The sequence below is a fragment of the Crinia signifera genome, chromosome 5, assembly GCF_055691185.1.
Source record: "Crinia signifera chromosome 5, ASM5569118v1, whole genome shotgun sequence".
Lineage (NCBI taxonomy): Eukaryota > Metazoa > Chordata > Amphibia > Anura > Myobatrachidae > Crinia > Crinia signifera.
The window spans coordinates 276983173-277001671 of NC_139221.1; the positions used below are offsets into that span (position 1 = coordinate 276983173).

Here is an 18499-nt window from a genome sequence, read left to right on the forward strand (position 1 = left end):
TTTATTTTTTCAAGCTTAGTACATCTGGCCCTAAAAGAGCGTACACACTGTGAGATATGCACTATATTTTTCTATTCGATTTTGCTTATAGAAGCAAAATCTAATAGAAAATCAAATGGTTTTTCTACATTAGATGAAGATTCGATCCCAGCGCGCGCTTCCGTGTAGTGTAAATCGAATAGAAAAATAGTCTTGGCTGCCAAGACTATACAGTTGAAATCTAACAGTATATAGTGCAAATCTAATGTGCTCACTGCAGCAATCAATTCATCTCCTGCCTGAAGCCAGCGTTGTTCCAATAGCAAATCGAATAGAAAATAGTAGAAATCGAAAAGGAGTAGAAGAAACTTCAGAGCAGGTTGAATAGTCCATATCTAATAGAAATCAAATTGAAAACGGAATTGAACCATGTGTACGCACCATAACTCTTCAATCACCCCCCCCCCCTGTCTTGTTTATTATGATAGTAATAATCAGATAATTCTGAGATCATATAAACAATACAAATAAATCAGAACATAATGTTCTTATAATGCTGTACAGTTTAATGGGTAAAATGGGTAGGCTCTTTAAAGATTATTCTCTCATATTTTTAATTGTCTTCTCCGAATTTAATATCTGAATTTCTTTACAATGTGCATATTAACAAGTAGGGTGGCCAATCCCAGGATCCTGGGATTTGGCCCCAAGGTGTCTAATGCCAGGCAGCATCTGAACAATCGCTCAGATGCTGCCCAGTTGTTCCCGAAGCTGGCATGCTTCCTGCGCAGTGTGACTAGGTCATAAATCACCCTGCACAGGCCACACTGCTGCACCTCGCAGCTGGAACTCTCTCACCGCCTGCTCCCGGCTCAACTACGGAAGCTCCGCCCGCCACTTCAGCAGCTCCGCCGCTCGGCGGCACACCTGGGGACTGCCTCCACTTGCCGCACAGCTGCTGCCTGCCCCATTCCCTAAGAAAGTTAATGTGGGGGACGGGGGGCGGTTTTCTTTTAGGGATGCCAATCCCAGGATTGAGCATTTTTCAATCCCGATGTCCAGTATTGAAAAAATGCCCCGGGATTGGCATCCCTATTCCCAAGCAAACCATAGCCGAGATCATCCATGTGGGACTAACATTCATACACACAGTAAATATAGTATGATCTATTTCTGGGTGTGGATTACTAGGTCAACAGTCATTAGGTCGACCATGAATCGTCACCAGTGAAAAAAGTTGACATGCACTAGGTAGAGTTTGAAAAGAGTCGACACGTGCAGTAGGAGATGGAGATGGTCAACACAGGAAAAGGTCAACGTGATTTAAAAAAAATGTTTTCTGGGTGTCTGTCGACATCGGTTGACATGGCTTCCCCCCCCCGCCCCCCAATTAGTGTAACGCATACCCTTGATTGGCTCTCATTGCTCGCCATGCTTCAGGCACTCACTTTCCTGTTCACAATTGTAGTCCACGTGGATCATAAAGTATGAACAAGTTATCTAAACAAAATTGTGAAAAACTCATGTCAACCTTTTCGTGTCGACCAATGTCATAGCGGCATATTGCTTGTGTAGACCTTTTGTCAGTGTCGATCTTCTGCCTGTCGTTCAAAAGTGGTTGACCTATTGCCTGTCCAGCTTAGAAACGGTCAACCTAACAACCAGAACCAATCCTTCCACCCACTTTCAGTTTTTGCTGTTCAGTGAACATTACTGATGGATCATCAATTAGGTCTATCTACACATAAAACCACTCAGGGGCATTGCGACTTGTGTTGTAAAAATAAAATAAAAAAACAATAAAGTGAGCAATAATTGAATGATATGGATCATAGTGCGTATGTGTGAGGGTGAAAAGCGATAGAAATTGTAGAAAGACAGATAGATATATCCTCAACTGGCGCCAGTATCATAAGACAATACGTTCCTATCTGATTGGGAACGGTCCTCTTCTCCAAACAAGTAAAGCCAAAAGAAATGTATACCGTACGCCCCTTAATGGAGACAAAGGATCCTCTTCTCCGTATACAAAGCTCAATGCGATCCCAGATAGCTTCTATCAGACTGATTTGGGTGGGTCTCCAAATCGTGGATGGTGGAGAACCAGACAGAAATCAGAGTTCTCAAACAAGCATGGGTGAGCAGGGCTGATGCCCGGGACAGCAGGTACTGCTCCTTCTGAGTGTTACACTGTAAAGTCCAAACAAGTCCAATCCCTCCAGAGGAAATCCTATGGAGTATACGGAGAAGAGGATCCTTTGTCTCCATTAAGGGGCGTACGGTATACATTTCTTTTGGCTTTCCTTGTTTGGAGAAGAGGACCGTTCCCAATCAGATAGGAACGTATTGTCTTATGATATTGGCGCCAGTGGAGAATATATCTATCTGTCTTTCTGCAATTTGGTTTTTAGTGGTCATAGGGTTACCACTGTTTTGGTATATCCACCACAAGGCAGCCAATCAGCGCATACGTACCACAGACTCTTTCTTTTGCATTTTAGAGATAGAAATTGTGTATGGATCATAATCGTAGTTTGTCCAGAGATTGACTGACAGGAAGTTGGAGTTTGGCGGTGGTTATCCGGTGTTTGATTAAACCGCGGGCATGCCCGGGCGTTTTAAAGGAGGGTAAGGAACTTATGCGTTGGCCTCAACCAGCCTGCCTCTGTCCGAGAAGACCGTTGGCATCAGACTTGCATGTGCACAGTCTGGACCAAATCATTTGATGGTTCAGGAATTACGTATGGATTTGCAAGTGGATAGAGAGCTGTGCTATTTCTGCAATTCATCAGCATATTTTTGCAGGGCGGGTTTTCTTTGTCTGAGCGGCGGCCATCCTACTCCTACAGCTATGAAGCAGTCTTAAGGCCCCCATACACTGAGCCGATTTGGTCAGATTTCAGCCCAATTGGGCCGTTAAATCGGACCAGATCGGCTGTCCATGACATGCCCTCGGGTCCGATGCGCGGTCCAGTGCAAGCAGGTGGTCGGACCTGCTGGCCGTCCGACCACCCGTCCTGGGACCTCCCTCCTGGCGGCAAGCAGGGACGCATGTGATCCATCACAACAAATTGCGGGAAGGTCCCGGGCAGCTCACAGGGTATTGGGTGTCCGTACACTGCTGTGAGGCATCGCTGCAGTGTATGGGCACCTTTTTAGAGGCTTGAGATTTGGGATAAAATCTTTCTTTAGTGACATTAGCATTTTTGGATTAATTCCGTATTTAGAGATAGCTTTACATATCTTAGTGAGCCGTGGTATTTTGGATGTCTTTCTCAATTTGTGATCCTATTCAATCTATCCTGATTGGGATTAAGTGCAGGACATTGGGTAGGTGCTGTTCGAAATGTAAATGAGCATGACCTCAGCAGTCTCGATTGATATCAGTTTGGTAATTCTATCTAAAGGGGATTATTCAGTGATGGATGGAGTGCAGTAGCAGCTACAAAGATCGACCCAGGTGAGGGGGGGAGGGGAGAAGTGATGCTGAGCTTGGGGAAGAGGTAGTGCTGGCTTTACATATGATTTTAGAGCCCTCCACACTATCAGTGTCTGAATGGGGAAGTGTGACAGACAAAAGAGAAGGTGGGAAGAAGAGGGACAGATGAAAGCCCCTTTTCATCAACAGGTGAGGTGAGAGAGACTGATGGGGGAAGGGAGACGGGGGTACAAATGAGAAGGTGAGCATGGCGTGCGGGGGCAGAGATGAGAAAGTAGGAGAATATACTTGATGGCACCTGCAGCTGACACTCCCTATGTCAGGGGTAGCCAACTCCAGTCCTCGAGAGCTACCAACATTTGATGTTTTCCAGCTCACCTCACAGGTGCACTCATTACTGACTGACACATTTTTAAAAGATCCTCAGGTGGAGCTAATTATTTCACTTGTGATTCTGTGAGGAGACATGAAAACATGCACTGTTGGTAGCTCTCGAGGACTGGAGTTGGCTACCCCTGCATTATATCATCCATATTCCAAAATCATCACTTTAGCAGATAAGCCCAATGTTTTATAAACCTATGTGCCTGAATGTTATATTGTGTTTACTGTGTTTTATTTATTATTCCTTTTTCCCTTCTGCAGGTAAAGAAGGCTTTTTTCGCACTAGTAGCTAATGGTGTCCGAGCTGCTCCATTGTGGGAAACCAAAAACCAGAGTTTTGTAGGTGAGCCCAGCTCATATATCCCCTGTTACATCTGGATACAAGGTTCTGTACGCTACCTCCCTTACTACAGAATAGTTTTGGGATACTTGGGCAGATGTATTAAGCCTTAACAAGAGAAAAATCCAAGGGTGATAAAGAGAGATAAACGTCCAGCCAATCACCTGCTAACTGTTATGTTACAGGCTGTGTTTGAAAAAAGTCAGGTGATTGGTTGGACTTTTTTCTCTCCCTTATGTCTTGTTAAGGCTTAATACATCTGTCCCATACTGTTCTTCCGTGCCTTATTTGTACGTAATGGTGTGTTTGCCTTTAGTAGACCTTATTAAATGCAAATCGCTTTGGTTGCCTAGCATATGCCTGCATTCTCGTTTATAAATTACTGTTTTTAATAAATAAATAAAAAAATATTTTTCATGGAACGCTGGTGCTATGCCCTCACTTCTGCTGGTTTTAGTAGATAAACTGCGCTAGAACAGATTGCACTTGTGGCCGCTGCCAGGGTGCATGCAACCGCCTGCTCCCCCCCAACCCCTCTTTCCTTTTTGCTTTCAGCAGCGGCTGGGAGAAGAGCTGGGGAACACGTCTAGGTCAGCGAGGAGCTTGGTAAAGTTGATATAGTAGTGCATTATTCTAGGATCTGGGCGTTTATTGCCTGAGTCCTTGAGAACCCAAGACTGTGTGAAGGCAGTGTGTAAAGTGAGTAGGGTCAGAAGAACTTCTGGCCAATGGGAATATTAGAATATAAAGGGGCTATTATGTCTCTGCATTTACTTCTTCTGCATAAAGTGTTCTTGGCTACTCTGTAGCCAATTCGAGCATCTGTATGTTCACACCACTGTCATACTGGGTTCTTTCTAAAGTGAAGAGAAAACATCTCTTTGAAACCAGTTTCATACATCCATTGTTGCTAAATCTAGTGTTTGTTATTCCAATATCTAATGCTCTCCACACCTCCTTTAAACCTAATGTGCAAATTAACATTTAAGAAAATTCACAGTCTAGTTGAACTTGATGCAACTTAACACTTCCAACTAACGAGCTGCTAATTTCATGTGCTGTTCATCTACTGGGAGTGAAAACTGCTGCTATGGTGACAGAATTGAATACAGTTATCCTTCGATCTGAAATGTTGGTCTGGTGAGATCATGATAACAGAATGCCATATAAATAACTAATTTACAGAGACCCAGCCACCAGCAAAACCCTCCACGTTACATAGATTCAGAATCATTTGAGTCATCTGTTAGGCCTTAGCACTAATGGTGTAGCGAGCCTTAGGCCCTTATTCTGGTTCACTCACAGAGGCAAATTCCTTCTCAAATGGACAAAACCATGTGCACTGCAGTTGGGGCAGATGTAACGTGTGCAGAGAGAATTAGATTTCGGTGGGGTTTTACTTCAAACTTAGATTTATGTTGCAGTGTAAAAATAAAGCAGTCAGTATTTTCTATGCACCGAAACAAATAACTCACCCAAATCTAATTCTCTCTGCACAAGTTACATCTGCCCCACCTGCAGTGCGCAAGGTTTTGTCCATTTGAGAAGGAATTTGCCTTTGCGAGTGAACCAGAATAAGGGCCTTAATGTGCACTGTGACTGCTTCACTGACCGCTGTACACTGCATGTTCGACTGTGTGGACTACTAGGAAAGGGGCTTGGCCTCATTCAGAACTGGCATGGATTGGACTTGACTACTTTTCCTTTAGAGTGATATCGTTTTTTCTATACCTAGAATACTTAAAAGTAAAAGGTGCACCGCAATAACAGTGACTGATTCAGCCTGAAGAGAATAAAGAAAGCACATAATATGCTGTAAAATATTATAGAAAATGATACACAAGTTGTCTTTTTTTAAGAGGTTCCTCTTTTTATATACATAATTCCACCACCCCATTCACCCTTTACTGCTGTTTTAGTCCTTTGTTGTGCAATGTTCTATTTATTTAGTTAACTTTTTATATAATGCCCTCCCTGCCATACGGTCAATAGTTCATTCTGCTTCTATGTGATCTTTCTTCACCTTTTATAGAATTCCCCTATTTCACCCCTCATGCCCTGCTGTAAGTAGTCCATTCTCATGCAATAGGCCACTTATTTATTTTTCAGCAAAGTCAAGCAACACGTTTGTAGGAAGGGCAGTCATTTCTGTGTGTGTAGTCCATATTTATGAGCAATTACAAATGTATCAAAACAATAACCTCAATAAAAAGGTTCACAAACAATCTAGTGCAAGTGCATGTTCCAATATTACCATAAATCAAAAAACTAAGACCCAAGAACAAGGAGAAATCAGTACAGAAGTCTGATTAAAATGGTTGTATGAAAATGGTATGATTCAGATCAGGGGTCTGTGTCAGGTACTAAAATAGTGCAATTGGTCTACACCAATTCAATCCATCTCTACAGACAGGCCCGATACGCAGAAGTTTTTTTTCATAATCCAACCAGGCAAACCATGTAGCCGTAAACTTTTGGTGTCTATCTTGGCTTGATGATGATATGTCCTCCCATATACATGTACAAATCTGTTCTTTTGGATCCATGCAGATATCTGAAGAGGGTGTGGGGCCATCCCAATAAACTGGGGTCACAGGTTTTGCTACATTTATAAAATGTTTGCATAGAAATTTCTTATATTAGAAATGTGTGGGTCTATAAGGTTAACCAGCCAAGAACTAAGGTCAGACGGTGCCCTCTCCCAAACCACTGCCTTGGTAATTTGAAGAACCATAGTCCAGGACGGGCAGTATTTTTGACACTGATAAAAATTCTGAATCCAAAAACCTGTTTGGTTTCATGCATTCACTCTCTTCTCTCTTCTTAGGTATGTTAACAATTACAGACTTCATAAATATATTGCATCGATATTACAAATCTCCAATGGTGAGTACTATCTTTCATTTTTTTTTTTTTGCTACTTTTTTTTCATTTAGTAGTGTCTTAACCTGAATGAATAGGACACACAAGCTGCTTCTACTGATCAAAATAATATGATGGTACTCTTTACCTAGAAGGGCGCCCATCGCGGGCATCGCATGTACTAAAAAAATCGCATGCGACGCGATGACCGCGATTTTCCATAGGGAACAATGTTAAATGTCCCAATTGACCCGATTTTCCATAGGGAACAATGTTAAATGGCCCACAGAGGCCAAATAGGCACCCTGAAGTGTGAAATGGCCCCCCCCCCAATTGTTAACGCCACCCCACGATCAACGTCAACCCGAAGCGTGGCGAGCGCAGCGGTACGCGTCCTACGACCTTTTCATACCCCCACTATCCACGTCGGCGTGGAGTTGAGAATAGAAAGTGAGGCGAGCCCGAAGCGTGGCGAGGGGACGCGGACACCTTCACAGGTATACGCGTCCCCTCGCGGGCTTCACAGCTGTTCGCGGGGCTCGCCACGCTTCGGGCTCGGTGGCTCGCTGCACTCGCCACACTTTCTATTCTCAACTCCACGCCGACGTGGATAGTGGGGGTATGAAAAGGTCGTAGGACACGTACCGCCGCCTCTCGCGGGCTTGCTGCGCTCGCCACGCTTCGGGTTGACGTTGTTCGTGGGGTGGCGTTAACAATTGGGGGGGCCATTTCACACTTCAGGGTGCCTATTTGGCCTCTGTGGGCCATTTAACATTGTTCCCTATGGAAAATCGGGTCAATTGGGACATTTAACATTGTTCCCTATGGGAAATCGCGGTCATCGCGTCGGTCGCATCGCATGCGATTTTTTGTTCGCATGCGATGCGACCGAAGCAATTTTTTTTTCCTAACGATGCCCACGATCAAAATCGTGGGCGCCCTTCTAGGAAAAGAGTACCAATATGATATATGCCTATTTTCAGTGTGTGACTGCCACTGTACCTGCATAACAAATGCAACGTTTTAGTGCGTCCCTGGAAAACACTCGTACGCAGATAGTCACACACATACATACACACACACACACACACACAATATGGATATGCTGCCTATCATTTTAATCAGCAGAAGCTACTTGTGCATCCTAGTCATTCTATTTAAGACAGTATTAATGGAAAAATTCACAAAAAAGGCAACTGGCGCTACGGTGCCATTGCAACTATAGGGGCTGTTTAACTTAGATGTACTGTATGTGGATACATATGTTAACTGATTTTCTCACTTAGAGGCTTTTTTATTAATCTCTATGACTCCATTCAAATGAACAAATTAACTAAACATAATTGGTAGCAGAAATCAAATTTTACTAGTGCAATTCATTGTTATTCCATTGCTAAGACGGATTCGGTATGAAATACAGACGGTCATAATACCGACAACCATTGACCGACAAGGTCAAATACTGACTTTTAAAATATACACAGGTCAAAAAGTATACACAAGTTATTCATATTTTGTTGGTCTGTATGTTGACATAGGTCGACATGAAACCCATATGAGTGTACTGCGTCCCCTCGCATGACTCTCTGCGCTCGCTATGCTTTGGGCACGGTGCATCGCTATTTTATTCTCCCTCCATGCCCTAGTGGATGGTAGGGTATGAAATTCCGCCTGTCGGTACATGTCGGTGTGATATGGACAGTGAAGCTTAGTACCGTGTCCCCTCGCATGGCTCGCCATGCTTCGGGCACGGTGCCTTGCTACGCTCAGCACACAATTATATTCCCCCTCCATGTCCACTGGGATGGTAAAGTATGAACAAGTTAAATGTCAGTATTTTGACCTTGTCGGTATTTTGACAGTCGGTCAATGGTTGTCGCTATTTTGACCGTCGGGATTTTGATTGTAGGTGAATTGACTGCATCCCGCTAAGACAGCTGCTCTGGAAAGCCGCCATCCCACAATTCTAGTTAGAAATTAGGTGGCGCTTGTACACACAATAAAATAAGTGTAAATTTAATTGTATTCAAATGTATGGTCCCGGGAGTGACTTTATATATTTGAAAGTATATTTGGTACTATAAATATTCTGTATTCAATTTACAGTACATGTATTTTAGTGTTTGTACATGCGCAATGGTATGACACTTGCATTTCTGTGTGTGCCAGAGTCTCTGAACCTGTACAGTGTACACTTCGTGCTATAATGTAGCAATCGCAGCTTTTGGTTACACATGATCATAAGCAGGACCAGAAGAGATGAGCGTTTATTCGTCTTCCCAAACTGGTGTCCGGCCAGCAGCTTAGCATGGTGCATGGTGACGTGTGGCACATCAGGTCTGCAGTGCACTCAAGGGATATCATGATATTTAGTTGTTTAATTAAAAAATATATATGTAAACCTTGCTATAATTTGACAGCACATGAGAAATGTTATAGTATTTACTTTGTTGCCAATGCAAACTGTTTAAATTGGAATTGGTCATTTCAGTCTGAGGAGAAGCGGAGTGACGTACAGTATTCTTCATTTAAATAATGTACGGGAAGTCTGCTATGTGGGACAATGTCTTCATCCACTGCGACCTCCTTGTGTTTACCTTTTTAAAAATCTTAATTTGTAATGAGAGAGTAGTGCCCCAACTCCGCCTCCTGCTGTGGGATACAATGGAGCCAAGTATATTACACAGATATAGATATATTTATAGAGATTGTGTTTATTGAAGGTCTTTGGTGTAAGACAAGTTGACTTGCATGTGAGTTGTCCGTAGTGTGACCCGCACATATTTATTTCTCACTCCAGGTACAAATCTATGAGTTAGAGGAACACAAGATAGAGACGTGGAGGGGTAAGTAAGTTTCATCATCATTCATAAATGGAAATATTCTGATATGCAGAAGCTCTAAATTCGCACCACTTGTGAATTAATGGGTTCTAAGAATTGGTTGGAAGTCTACTCAGTTGGGAAACAGTTCAAACGTTTTATAAATGATTAGAATTGTTTCACAGCCTACTACTGTCCTTGGGGGAGATGCTCTAAAAGCGAAAATGCGGCTAAAAACCCATTATCAGGGTTTTTACTGCATTTTTACATTCTCTAAATTCCGGGATAGTGGAGCTTTTGCTGGTGATATCCTATGGGCTTCTCTCCGCAGCGCGGTGTGATGCATCTGTCATTGATCCCTCTCAGCCTGTCCCGCGGCCAGTGCCGTCACTATGCATGTGCAGAGGGACTCCCGCGTCTCAGACCCAGAAGTCCAGGGACAATGCCGCATCGCAAAGGACCACTCTTAACGCAAGAGCTGTCCTTTGCTTTACTAATCGCATATGTTCGAGCATATGCTATTAGGATCAATGCGGTACCCGGCCGAGGGAGGTGGTAAGCGGCGGATGTTAGAACATCCCACTCAATGAGGGTATGCAACAGTACAAAGTAAATGAGCTAATATCTAGACCTTAAAAATCCAGAATGTGTGCTAACCCCTCTGACCACATCATTCTGTTTCTCCAGAATTATATTTGCAAGAAACCTTCAAGCCCTTGGTGAACATAACGCCAGATGCAAGGTACGGCTAGAACACAATGGATTTAAATAGTGTTGCAAGTAGTATTTGGAAGGCACATCCTTTGTACCAGTGACGAATATGTGGTAATTATTTTGGATATATTGTCAAGATACACAGCTGAGCAGAGTACAGCGCTGTGCTAAAGTAACAGTACACTTGTACATTGTGGGCTCAGTTACTGTGCAATGTTGCGGTCTGTGAAGGTTGTGTTCTGAATGCAGCGCAGGCATCTCCGCTGCTGCACCAGGTCATTTTTCAGTGTTTTACAATATCTTTCGGTATAATAATTAGTGGTCCAGTCAAATAGATGAATTCATTTGTTATTGATTTACATAATCCTGAAACCAGTTTGGTCACTGGAGTCAATTTGTCACTACTTTGTGTAATGGATCATATATATTGTATGGCGAAATACGGCATGGTGCCTATTTTATCACCTCCTGGTGTGATCCAGATAGAAAATAAAAGAAAACCATTTAATTTATAGATTCTACAAGAAGAAGAAAAAAAAATATATTTTAACCCCTTGAGTTCCAACATCTGAGGGATTTTCAAAATATCCACAAAAAAAATGCCAGCGTCCCTCACATTTGTTAAAAAATTTCAAATAAAAAAATGTTGTGTAAAAAAAAAAAAAAAAAGGTTGTTTTCTATATATAATGTAAACATTACAGGTCATTATGATGAAGAGACATATTTGTGTGCAATTTTTACACCTATTTTGACAAATTCACTTGGTGCTCAAAGGGTTAAGTAACAAAACCAATAAATTAGGGGTACTTGTGAGTTATCCGGGCGCCCGATTTTAGATCGGGTACCATCGGATCGCGTCGCATCGCGTGTTAACCAAATGGCATGCGATGCGACGTGACGAGATCAGCACCCGATTTTAACATTGGAATCAATGTAAAATGGTCCCTGAGACCCGATTTTACATTAATTTCAATGTAAAAATGGCCAAAACCCCCAAAAAGTGACAAAACTTAAATCCCATCCCCATTGTTAACGCCACTCCACTATTGACGCCAACCCGAAGCGTGGCGAGCGCAGCGGTACGCGTCCTCCGACCTTTTCATGCCCTACTATCCACTAGGGCGTGGAGTGAGAATAGAATAGTGTGGCGAGCGCAGCGAGCCACCGAGGCCCGAAGCATGGCGAGGGGACGCGCATACCTGTGAAGGTATCCGCGTCCCCTCGCGGGGCTCGCTGCGCTCGCCACGCTTCGGGCCTCGGTGGCTCGCTGCGCTCGCCACACTATTCTATTCTCACTCCACGCCCTAGTGGATAGTAGGGCATGAAAAGGTCGGAGGACGCGTACCGACGCCCCTCGCGGGCTCGCTGCGCTCGCCACGCTTCGGGTTCACGTTGATAGTGGCCTGGTTGTGAACATCCAATATCATTCATCAATATCATTCATATCTGACACATTAAGGACAACAGAATTTAAGGAATAACTGTAATTAGCATATATCAGAAATAAATTATAACAACAACAACACATAGCATACAATAATTAATAGGCGTAATTATTTTGCCAGAAGTGTTAAAATCGCGTCGCGTGGCATTGTATACCATACAATGCGACGCGATTACGACGCGATTTTGGATACGAGGAGATTTCAAGGGAAGTCGCATCGCGTTGCATCGTACTCTTATTGTACTGACATTCAATTTCAACATCGGGCGCCCGGATAACTCACAAGTACCAAATTAGGCTACAATTCCTGCAATCTCCATAGTTTCTGTCCAGTGGTTACCCATTGAGAGTGTTGTATCTCTTTCATAATCCTATTGCATACTGTATTTCTGCAGTGCAATTTATGGGGATTTCAGATTTGTAATGATGTAGTTGTGGCTTTATTTACTGAAGAGTTTCCTAATGAATCCAAACGTCGACCTCCTATTCCTTAATGCTTGTCACTTGCACTGTACTATTTTTTAAAACAGAAGGAATTGGTAATTATAATAGCACGGGTTCCTTCTGTTCCCTATCCACAGAAAATGGTTACATAGGCCCTTATTCTAGTTGAATCGGACAAATGCGTATTTTCGGACAGGAATTGAGTGGTGTTAGCCCTGCCTTCCGTACGGATCGCTCTGTTCGGTAAGACGCCGACCGAACAGACCGCGAGTGGATTTTTCATGTGAACAACTCCTCCATCTGTGGGAACCTCCCCCAACTCCACCGACCATCGAATGCTGGACCGAGTGGTCAGACAGCTCCGAGTGCTCCAGACCACTTGGGCATTTCTCCGTGCAAAAGCAGGAATATGGGCGGGCAGCTGGCATCCGGCTATGTCATATGTCCGCCCCCCCCACGTGCGTCACGGCCGGATTACCATACGTACACCCAGCGTTTTCATGGGAACGCTCATGAAACGCGGGGTGTACGCATATGATAATGAGCAAAATCAGCCCTTCACGCCCCTCTCCACCCCCTGATCGGATAGTTCCGTAAGATCATTTTCTGCACGGACCTCACGCCGTGTGAGGCATTCGCACATGCGCAGAAACGCCTCTGCACATGCGCAAACACCAACCATCGGCCGTCCGTCCGCATTCGGAGCCATCCGACTCAATCAGAATAAGGGCCGTAGTGCTGTAAACCATTCAGCAAAATTTCACTCCAATGCAGTAAAAAAGGATTTTTGTGTTTTTAACCATTTTTTTGTGAACTCATGTAATGGTTTTTGTTTTCTGTACAGCCTATACGATGCAGTATATTCACTGATCAAAAACAAAATCCACAGATTGCCAGTAATCGACCCAGTCAGTGGGAATGCACTTTATATACTTACCCACAAGCGAATCCTCAAGTTTCTACAACTGTTTGTAAGTAAGAGAAACCGGTTCCCTTTTGGGATATTTATAAGTTGGAACGTTGTTTAAAAAATGCATTTATATGGAGTGATGTCCTTTACCGTCACTAGTCTAGACACATAACTGCATCTTCTGGAAATACGTCTGCTGTCTTCCAAGCATGACGCTAGAGACCTGGGAATGAAATGCAGCTCAAGGAAACTTTCCCATAGACCGGTCATTATAGCCTGAGTCACAGAATATGTATACCCCATGCTCAGGATGTTACATATCACCTAATGCACACAGTATACATTACACATCTGCAGTAGGAGGGAAGAATGAAATCTCTATCTACAGATTGAGTAGTCGAGGTAGCACTAAACTTCATTGAACCTTCCCAAACTATCCTCCTTTAACTTGATCCTATATTTATATTTATCAGGAGTGACTTTGTATACTTATCTGAGAACATTTAGCGCACTGATAGCTCTCTTTATTTTCTAGTATTATGCTCAGAGCCTTTCTGGGAGTTCCCAGGTGGTGACGTCTCACCACTATCATATTATAAGGGGCTTAATGCTGTAGCATGTTCTAGTATAGCACCTTTATAATGCGCTACAGATTATCAGTCATATGTGTCATTGACATCTGGCTCCCTGATGCTACAATAACCACTTGTAATGGCTTTAAGCATGGCTTGTATACAGATTGGATTGAAGAGGAGTGTAACTGCCTCCCTGGGGATCACTCCGCCACTTCCTTATCGGAGATGTTAATACATCTTCCCTTTTCGCCTTGCTCAAATATGTTAAATGTCTTTCTTTGTATTGTACGGCAACTATATTATCTACTTAACTGACCGTTTCGTTCCCACAAAACAAACTGACCGTTTTTTTTATTATTGCCTAATAAAGTTTGAAGTGGTTTTTTACATATTAAAATAGATATTTTTTTGTAGAAGCACACAAAACCTGGACACAAGAGATATCCTATGAACTCTGTACTTATTATTGGCATGTAAATCTATGATATATTTTATTATTTATTTATTAACCGTTTCTTGTATAGCGCATATATATTCCGCAGCGCTTTACAGAGGATATTTGAACACATTTAGGTCAGTCCCTGCCCCAGTGCAGCTTACAATCTATATTCCCTACCACATATACACGCACACAGACATTCTAGGGTTAATTTTTTTGGAAGCCAATTAGCCTACCAGTATATTTTTGGATTGTGGCAGGAAACCTGAGTACCCGGACTAGGCCCATGCAAGTATGGGGAGAATATACAAACTCCGTACAGTTAGAGCCATGGTGGGAATCGAAACCAACGACCTCAGCGCTGAGAGTGAGTAATGCTAACCACTGCACCATCCGTGCTGCCCCGTATATGTAAGCTATTAATAGTAGCTGCCATACTGTGGTCAAGGATTCATCCGCTGGATTTAATCGTTGCTGAGAAATAAATCTCTAGTTAACGCCTCCCTACACTGGGCCGACTTGTCCTAAGTACAAGTCGAACCCGATTTCCCTTGAGCACACTGGTAGGACTCCCATACAATTTGGCACTTGATGTACCATTTTTTTTTTTCATATTACAAAACGCATGTGTTTTATTGCATATAAGGACTCGTGGGGGGTTGCAGAAGAATAAAAAAAAAAAATTCCAAATGATTGGGTAGCTGCTGATTGCCTGAAAGCTCTCTCAGCCAATTAGCGGACACCCATTCATTTGTAAGGGAGCTTTAAAATCGTCCACTTAAGCAGCAGGGGTTGCAAAGCTGGGAGGTCGCCTCTCCTGCCCGGCACTTCCCCGCTCTGCAGATAGGTATCAGATGCAGTTAGCACCCGTGATGTGCCGCTGATGGCTGCACATACTATTTATCTACAGAACGACCGACCTCTGACTCTGATGTGATATCATACACAAATACGACTTGGGCTGTTTTCACCCAATTTCTTGACCCGATCCGCCAGAATCGGGTAAAATCTGGTACAAATCACATAGTGTATGGAGGCCTTTAGAGCTGAGGAGGATCCTATGCCTGAAGTCTCTTCCACTGAAACTTTGGGCCTTTCATGCAAGCCACCGAGTAAGATTAGGGCTGCACACAGTGGTGTATCATTTGTGAATGAGCCGGTGTAGTGCAGGATTACCTCTGGCGGGGTATTGGCTAACTATTCACATGGTGATCATACGGCGCTGCTAAATTTGCTGCTGTGCGATCAGGTTTGAATCAGGCCCAATATACGGCACAGGGGTTTGGTTGAACAAGTACTTTTTCCTTTTTTATTAATAGATACAAATAACATAAACAGTACAGTATTAAATGACACTCATTACAAGAATTGGCCCCAATGGCAAAAGTATTTTAATTAAAAAAAGCCTAACATTAGTATATTGCAAATCTGTGTATGCATCATATATAATTAATAGAGGGGATTTTGTCATATTTTGACCAAAACATTTCAGATTACAGCGCACGTCAATGGACCCCAATTCTCTGCAAGTCCCCACACTACCGTATATATGCTCAGCACGCCATTACATTGCAGTTCCTCACTTCCCAGATACAGAGGGGAACATCTATACAGGGCTGGCTGTGAGCCACGCCTAACTAGGCCCTTTATAGCCCTTACTTAGTTCTGCTATGATGGGGCCAGGCAACTATTTTTTAAATATGTCTATAAAACGTAAATGCAGCCATACACGGTGCTATACGTGCTATGTACTAGTTCAAATCGCATGCGATATGCTGCAACAGTGCGATTTGAACTACATGCAATCCAGTACAAAAAGCACTGGCTGCACACCGTTTTTTGGCTTGCGATATGAACTACACCGGAGCGTACATCGCAAGCAAAAATAAACACAGTGCGATGTGAACTATGTGCAATGCGTTTTTAAACTAAAAAGTTCAAAACACATCCACGAATCGCACCGTGTGTGGGCACCAAAAGACGATTGCTATCTGCACTAACAATAACATTCTGCAATCTGTATGTAGCACATAATATAGAGGGGATCTGTCATGTTTTGATCAAAACATTTAAGCTTGCAGCCCACGTCAAGGGACCCCAATTTTCTGCAAGGGGGTGAGTGCCAGCAATAATGACTGGCACTCGTGGTGGTATTAGCACAATGGAAGCGCACTAGAAACTGTGGGTATCTGGCGCTGAGAGAATCACAGGAGCAATCTGGAAGCTGTGAAGAGCTCCAGCTATGGTGACTGGCGATGAGCGTAACACAGCAGCAGGTGAAGGACTCTGGGACTGTGGAGCAAACACTGGAGAAACACTCAGTTGTTCTGGCATGGTCTGCGGCATAAGGGACAGTTTGGTCTTCTGTCCATCCAGTGCGCTATGCAGGATCCATGAAACACATGGGCACAAGGCAGCACAGAAACTGCATCGCCATTTGCATAGTGCTCCAGGCATATGACACAGGAGTCCGGTATCTGTATCTGCATATAAGGGCCAGACGGCGGTGCAGCTATCTCATTTGGTGGGTCCAGATGGGCCGCTACTTGCTGCCTGCTCACAACTGGTACATCAGGGAGAGGGGGAGTTGGACCTCTGATGATATTCGGTCTGGGCAACTCCACAGAGCTCTGTGCAGGACTCCTGGAGCGATGTCTCTGCTCTCTGCCTCTCTGTGTCCTGCGAGTCCTGAGTCTCCTCCCTTCTACAGCCGCTCTCCTGAGTTCTGATCTCAGTCTCTCTGCAGAGGTCGTCATATGATCAGACTCATCTGAAAACATACATGTTATATTGTGGTTAGCATCAATACCTATAGACAACATACACAAATCATTTCTTGTTCATCAAGAGCAGGAGTTAGTTATACTATTTTGATTTAATGCAGAAATAATATGTATTACCGTATGAATTAAGTGTTAGATATTCACTTATGTGTTATGTGTCGCTGGATGTCACCGCAATGTCCGGTTTATCACATTACTGACTATTACCCTCCATGGGAGTTATTCTGATCTGATCTCTGTTCTGCTAAATTGCAGATCCCTGCGATCAGCCCATTGCATCCAGCCGGAGTGATATCCCGCCTGTGCCAGCCTGCTTATTGCTTAGTACAGCTTGGGATAGGCCAGCGGTCAAAAAAAAAGTAGCCGTTTTTTTTTTATTGCAGGAAGGCCTCAAGTATGCGCTATATGATCTGTACGCATGCGCAGTCTATTAATTATTGCCTGGTTTGTAAACTTGCAGCCATGCTTGAATGACACACACACACACATAACATGTCCTAAATCAGTGGTTCCCAACCTTGCTCCTCCAGTACCTCTTACAGGTCAGGTTTTCCAGGTCACCCTGCAGGAGTGCTGTGTCACCCAGCAGTAGCCAACTGTCACATTTTATCACCAACTGTAACAGGTGACCTGGAAAATGGGACCTGTTAGAGGTACTGGAGGACTGGAGTTGGGAACCACTGGCCTAGATTGTTTTATTGCCCCAAGCATTTCACTTACCGAGATCTCCATGACCAGTCCCCCAGCTTCTCTGGTCTTCCAGGAGGCGCCTTAACTCTCTACTACTCATTATGAGTAGTTTACAGCCCAAAAACTGTCAAAAATCACAACCAACAATGTCCAAGGACAGACTTCAGCCACACGGTCAGGTACTGAAGAAATAATACTGCTGGCCCTGTTCCGTGGTGAATGACTCACAGCTGACCATTGTGACATCACTGCAGCCAAGATGGCGGAAAGCTGCTGCTGTGTAACCGTATTTCCATAAATGCGGCTGGCTATTATAAATGTGCACAATATTTCTACATCACTTCTAACAACACCTCAATACCTATAAGTATTGTGAGGTCCATGAGTTGGGACTGTACGGGTGCAATACTGACATTTGAGAGATCTGTCGCATGGTAATTTCCCATCTCTGTCCATTGTGAAGATCACCATATTAACCCTGTACTCTGCTCAATCCCAAAATATTACGCAACAGTCTGCAGCATGCTAATTCATTGGGCAGGGCCAGGGAGAGATCAGCGGGGTCCAGGTACTGGGGACACGGCCAAATGCAGGAGGTGTTTTCATGTCGCTCTGCCATTTCCAGGGTGCCACTGTTACCCTCAGCACTAGACACCATTGCTGGGTATGCTCT

At 43.6% G+C, this 18499-nt stretch overlaps 1 protein-coding gene across 3 annotated transcripts in view; it reads left to right on the forward strand.

Moving 5' to 3' along the window:
• PRKAG2 (protein kinase AMP-activated non-catalytic subunit gamma 2) overlaps positions 1-18499 on the forward strand; it is a 362251-nt gene that overhangs the window by 331202 nt on the left and 12550 nt on the right. For all 3 annotated transcript variants that reach the window (XM_083189060.1, XM_083189062.1, XM_083189063.1), the window contains 5 exons: positions 4064-4145; positions 6970-7028; positions 9805-9850; positions 10514-10568; positions 13274-13400. In XM_083189060.1, coding sequence (XP_083045186.1) covers positions 4064-4145; positions 6970-7028; positions 9805-9850; positions 10514-10568; positions 13274-13400 — 369 coding nt within the window. The remainder of the gene's footprint in view (positions 1-4063; positions 4146-6969; positions 7029-9804; positions 9851-10513; positions 10569-13273; positions 13401-18499) is intronic.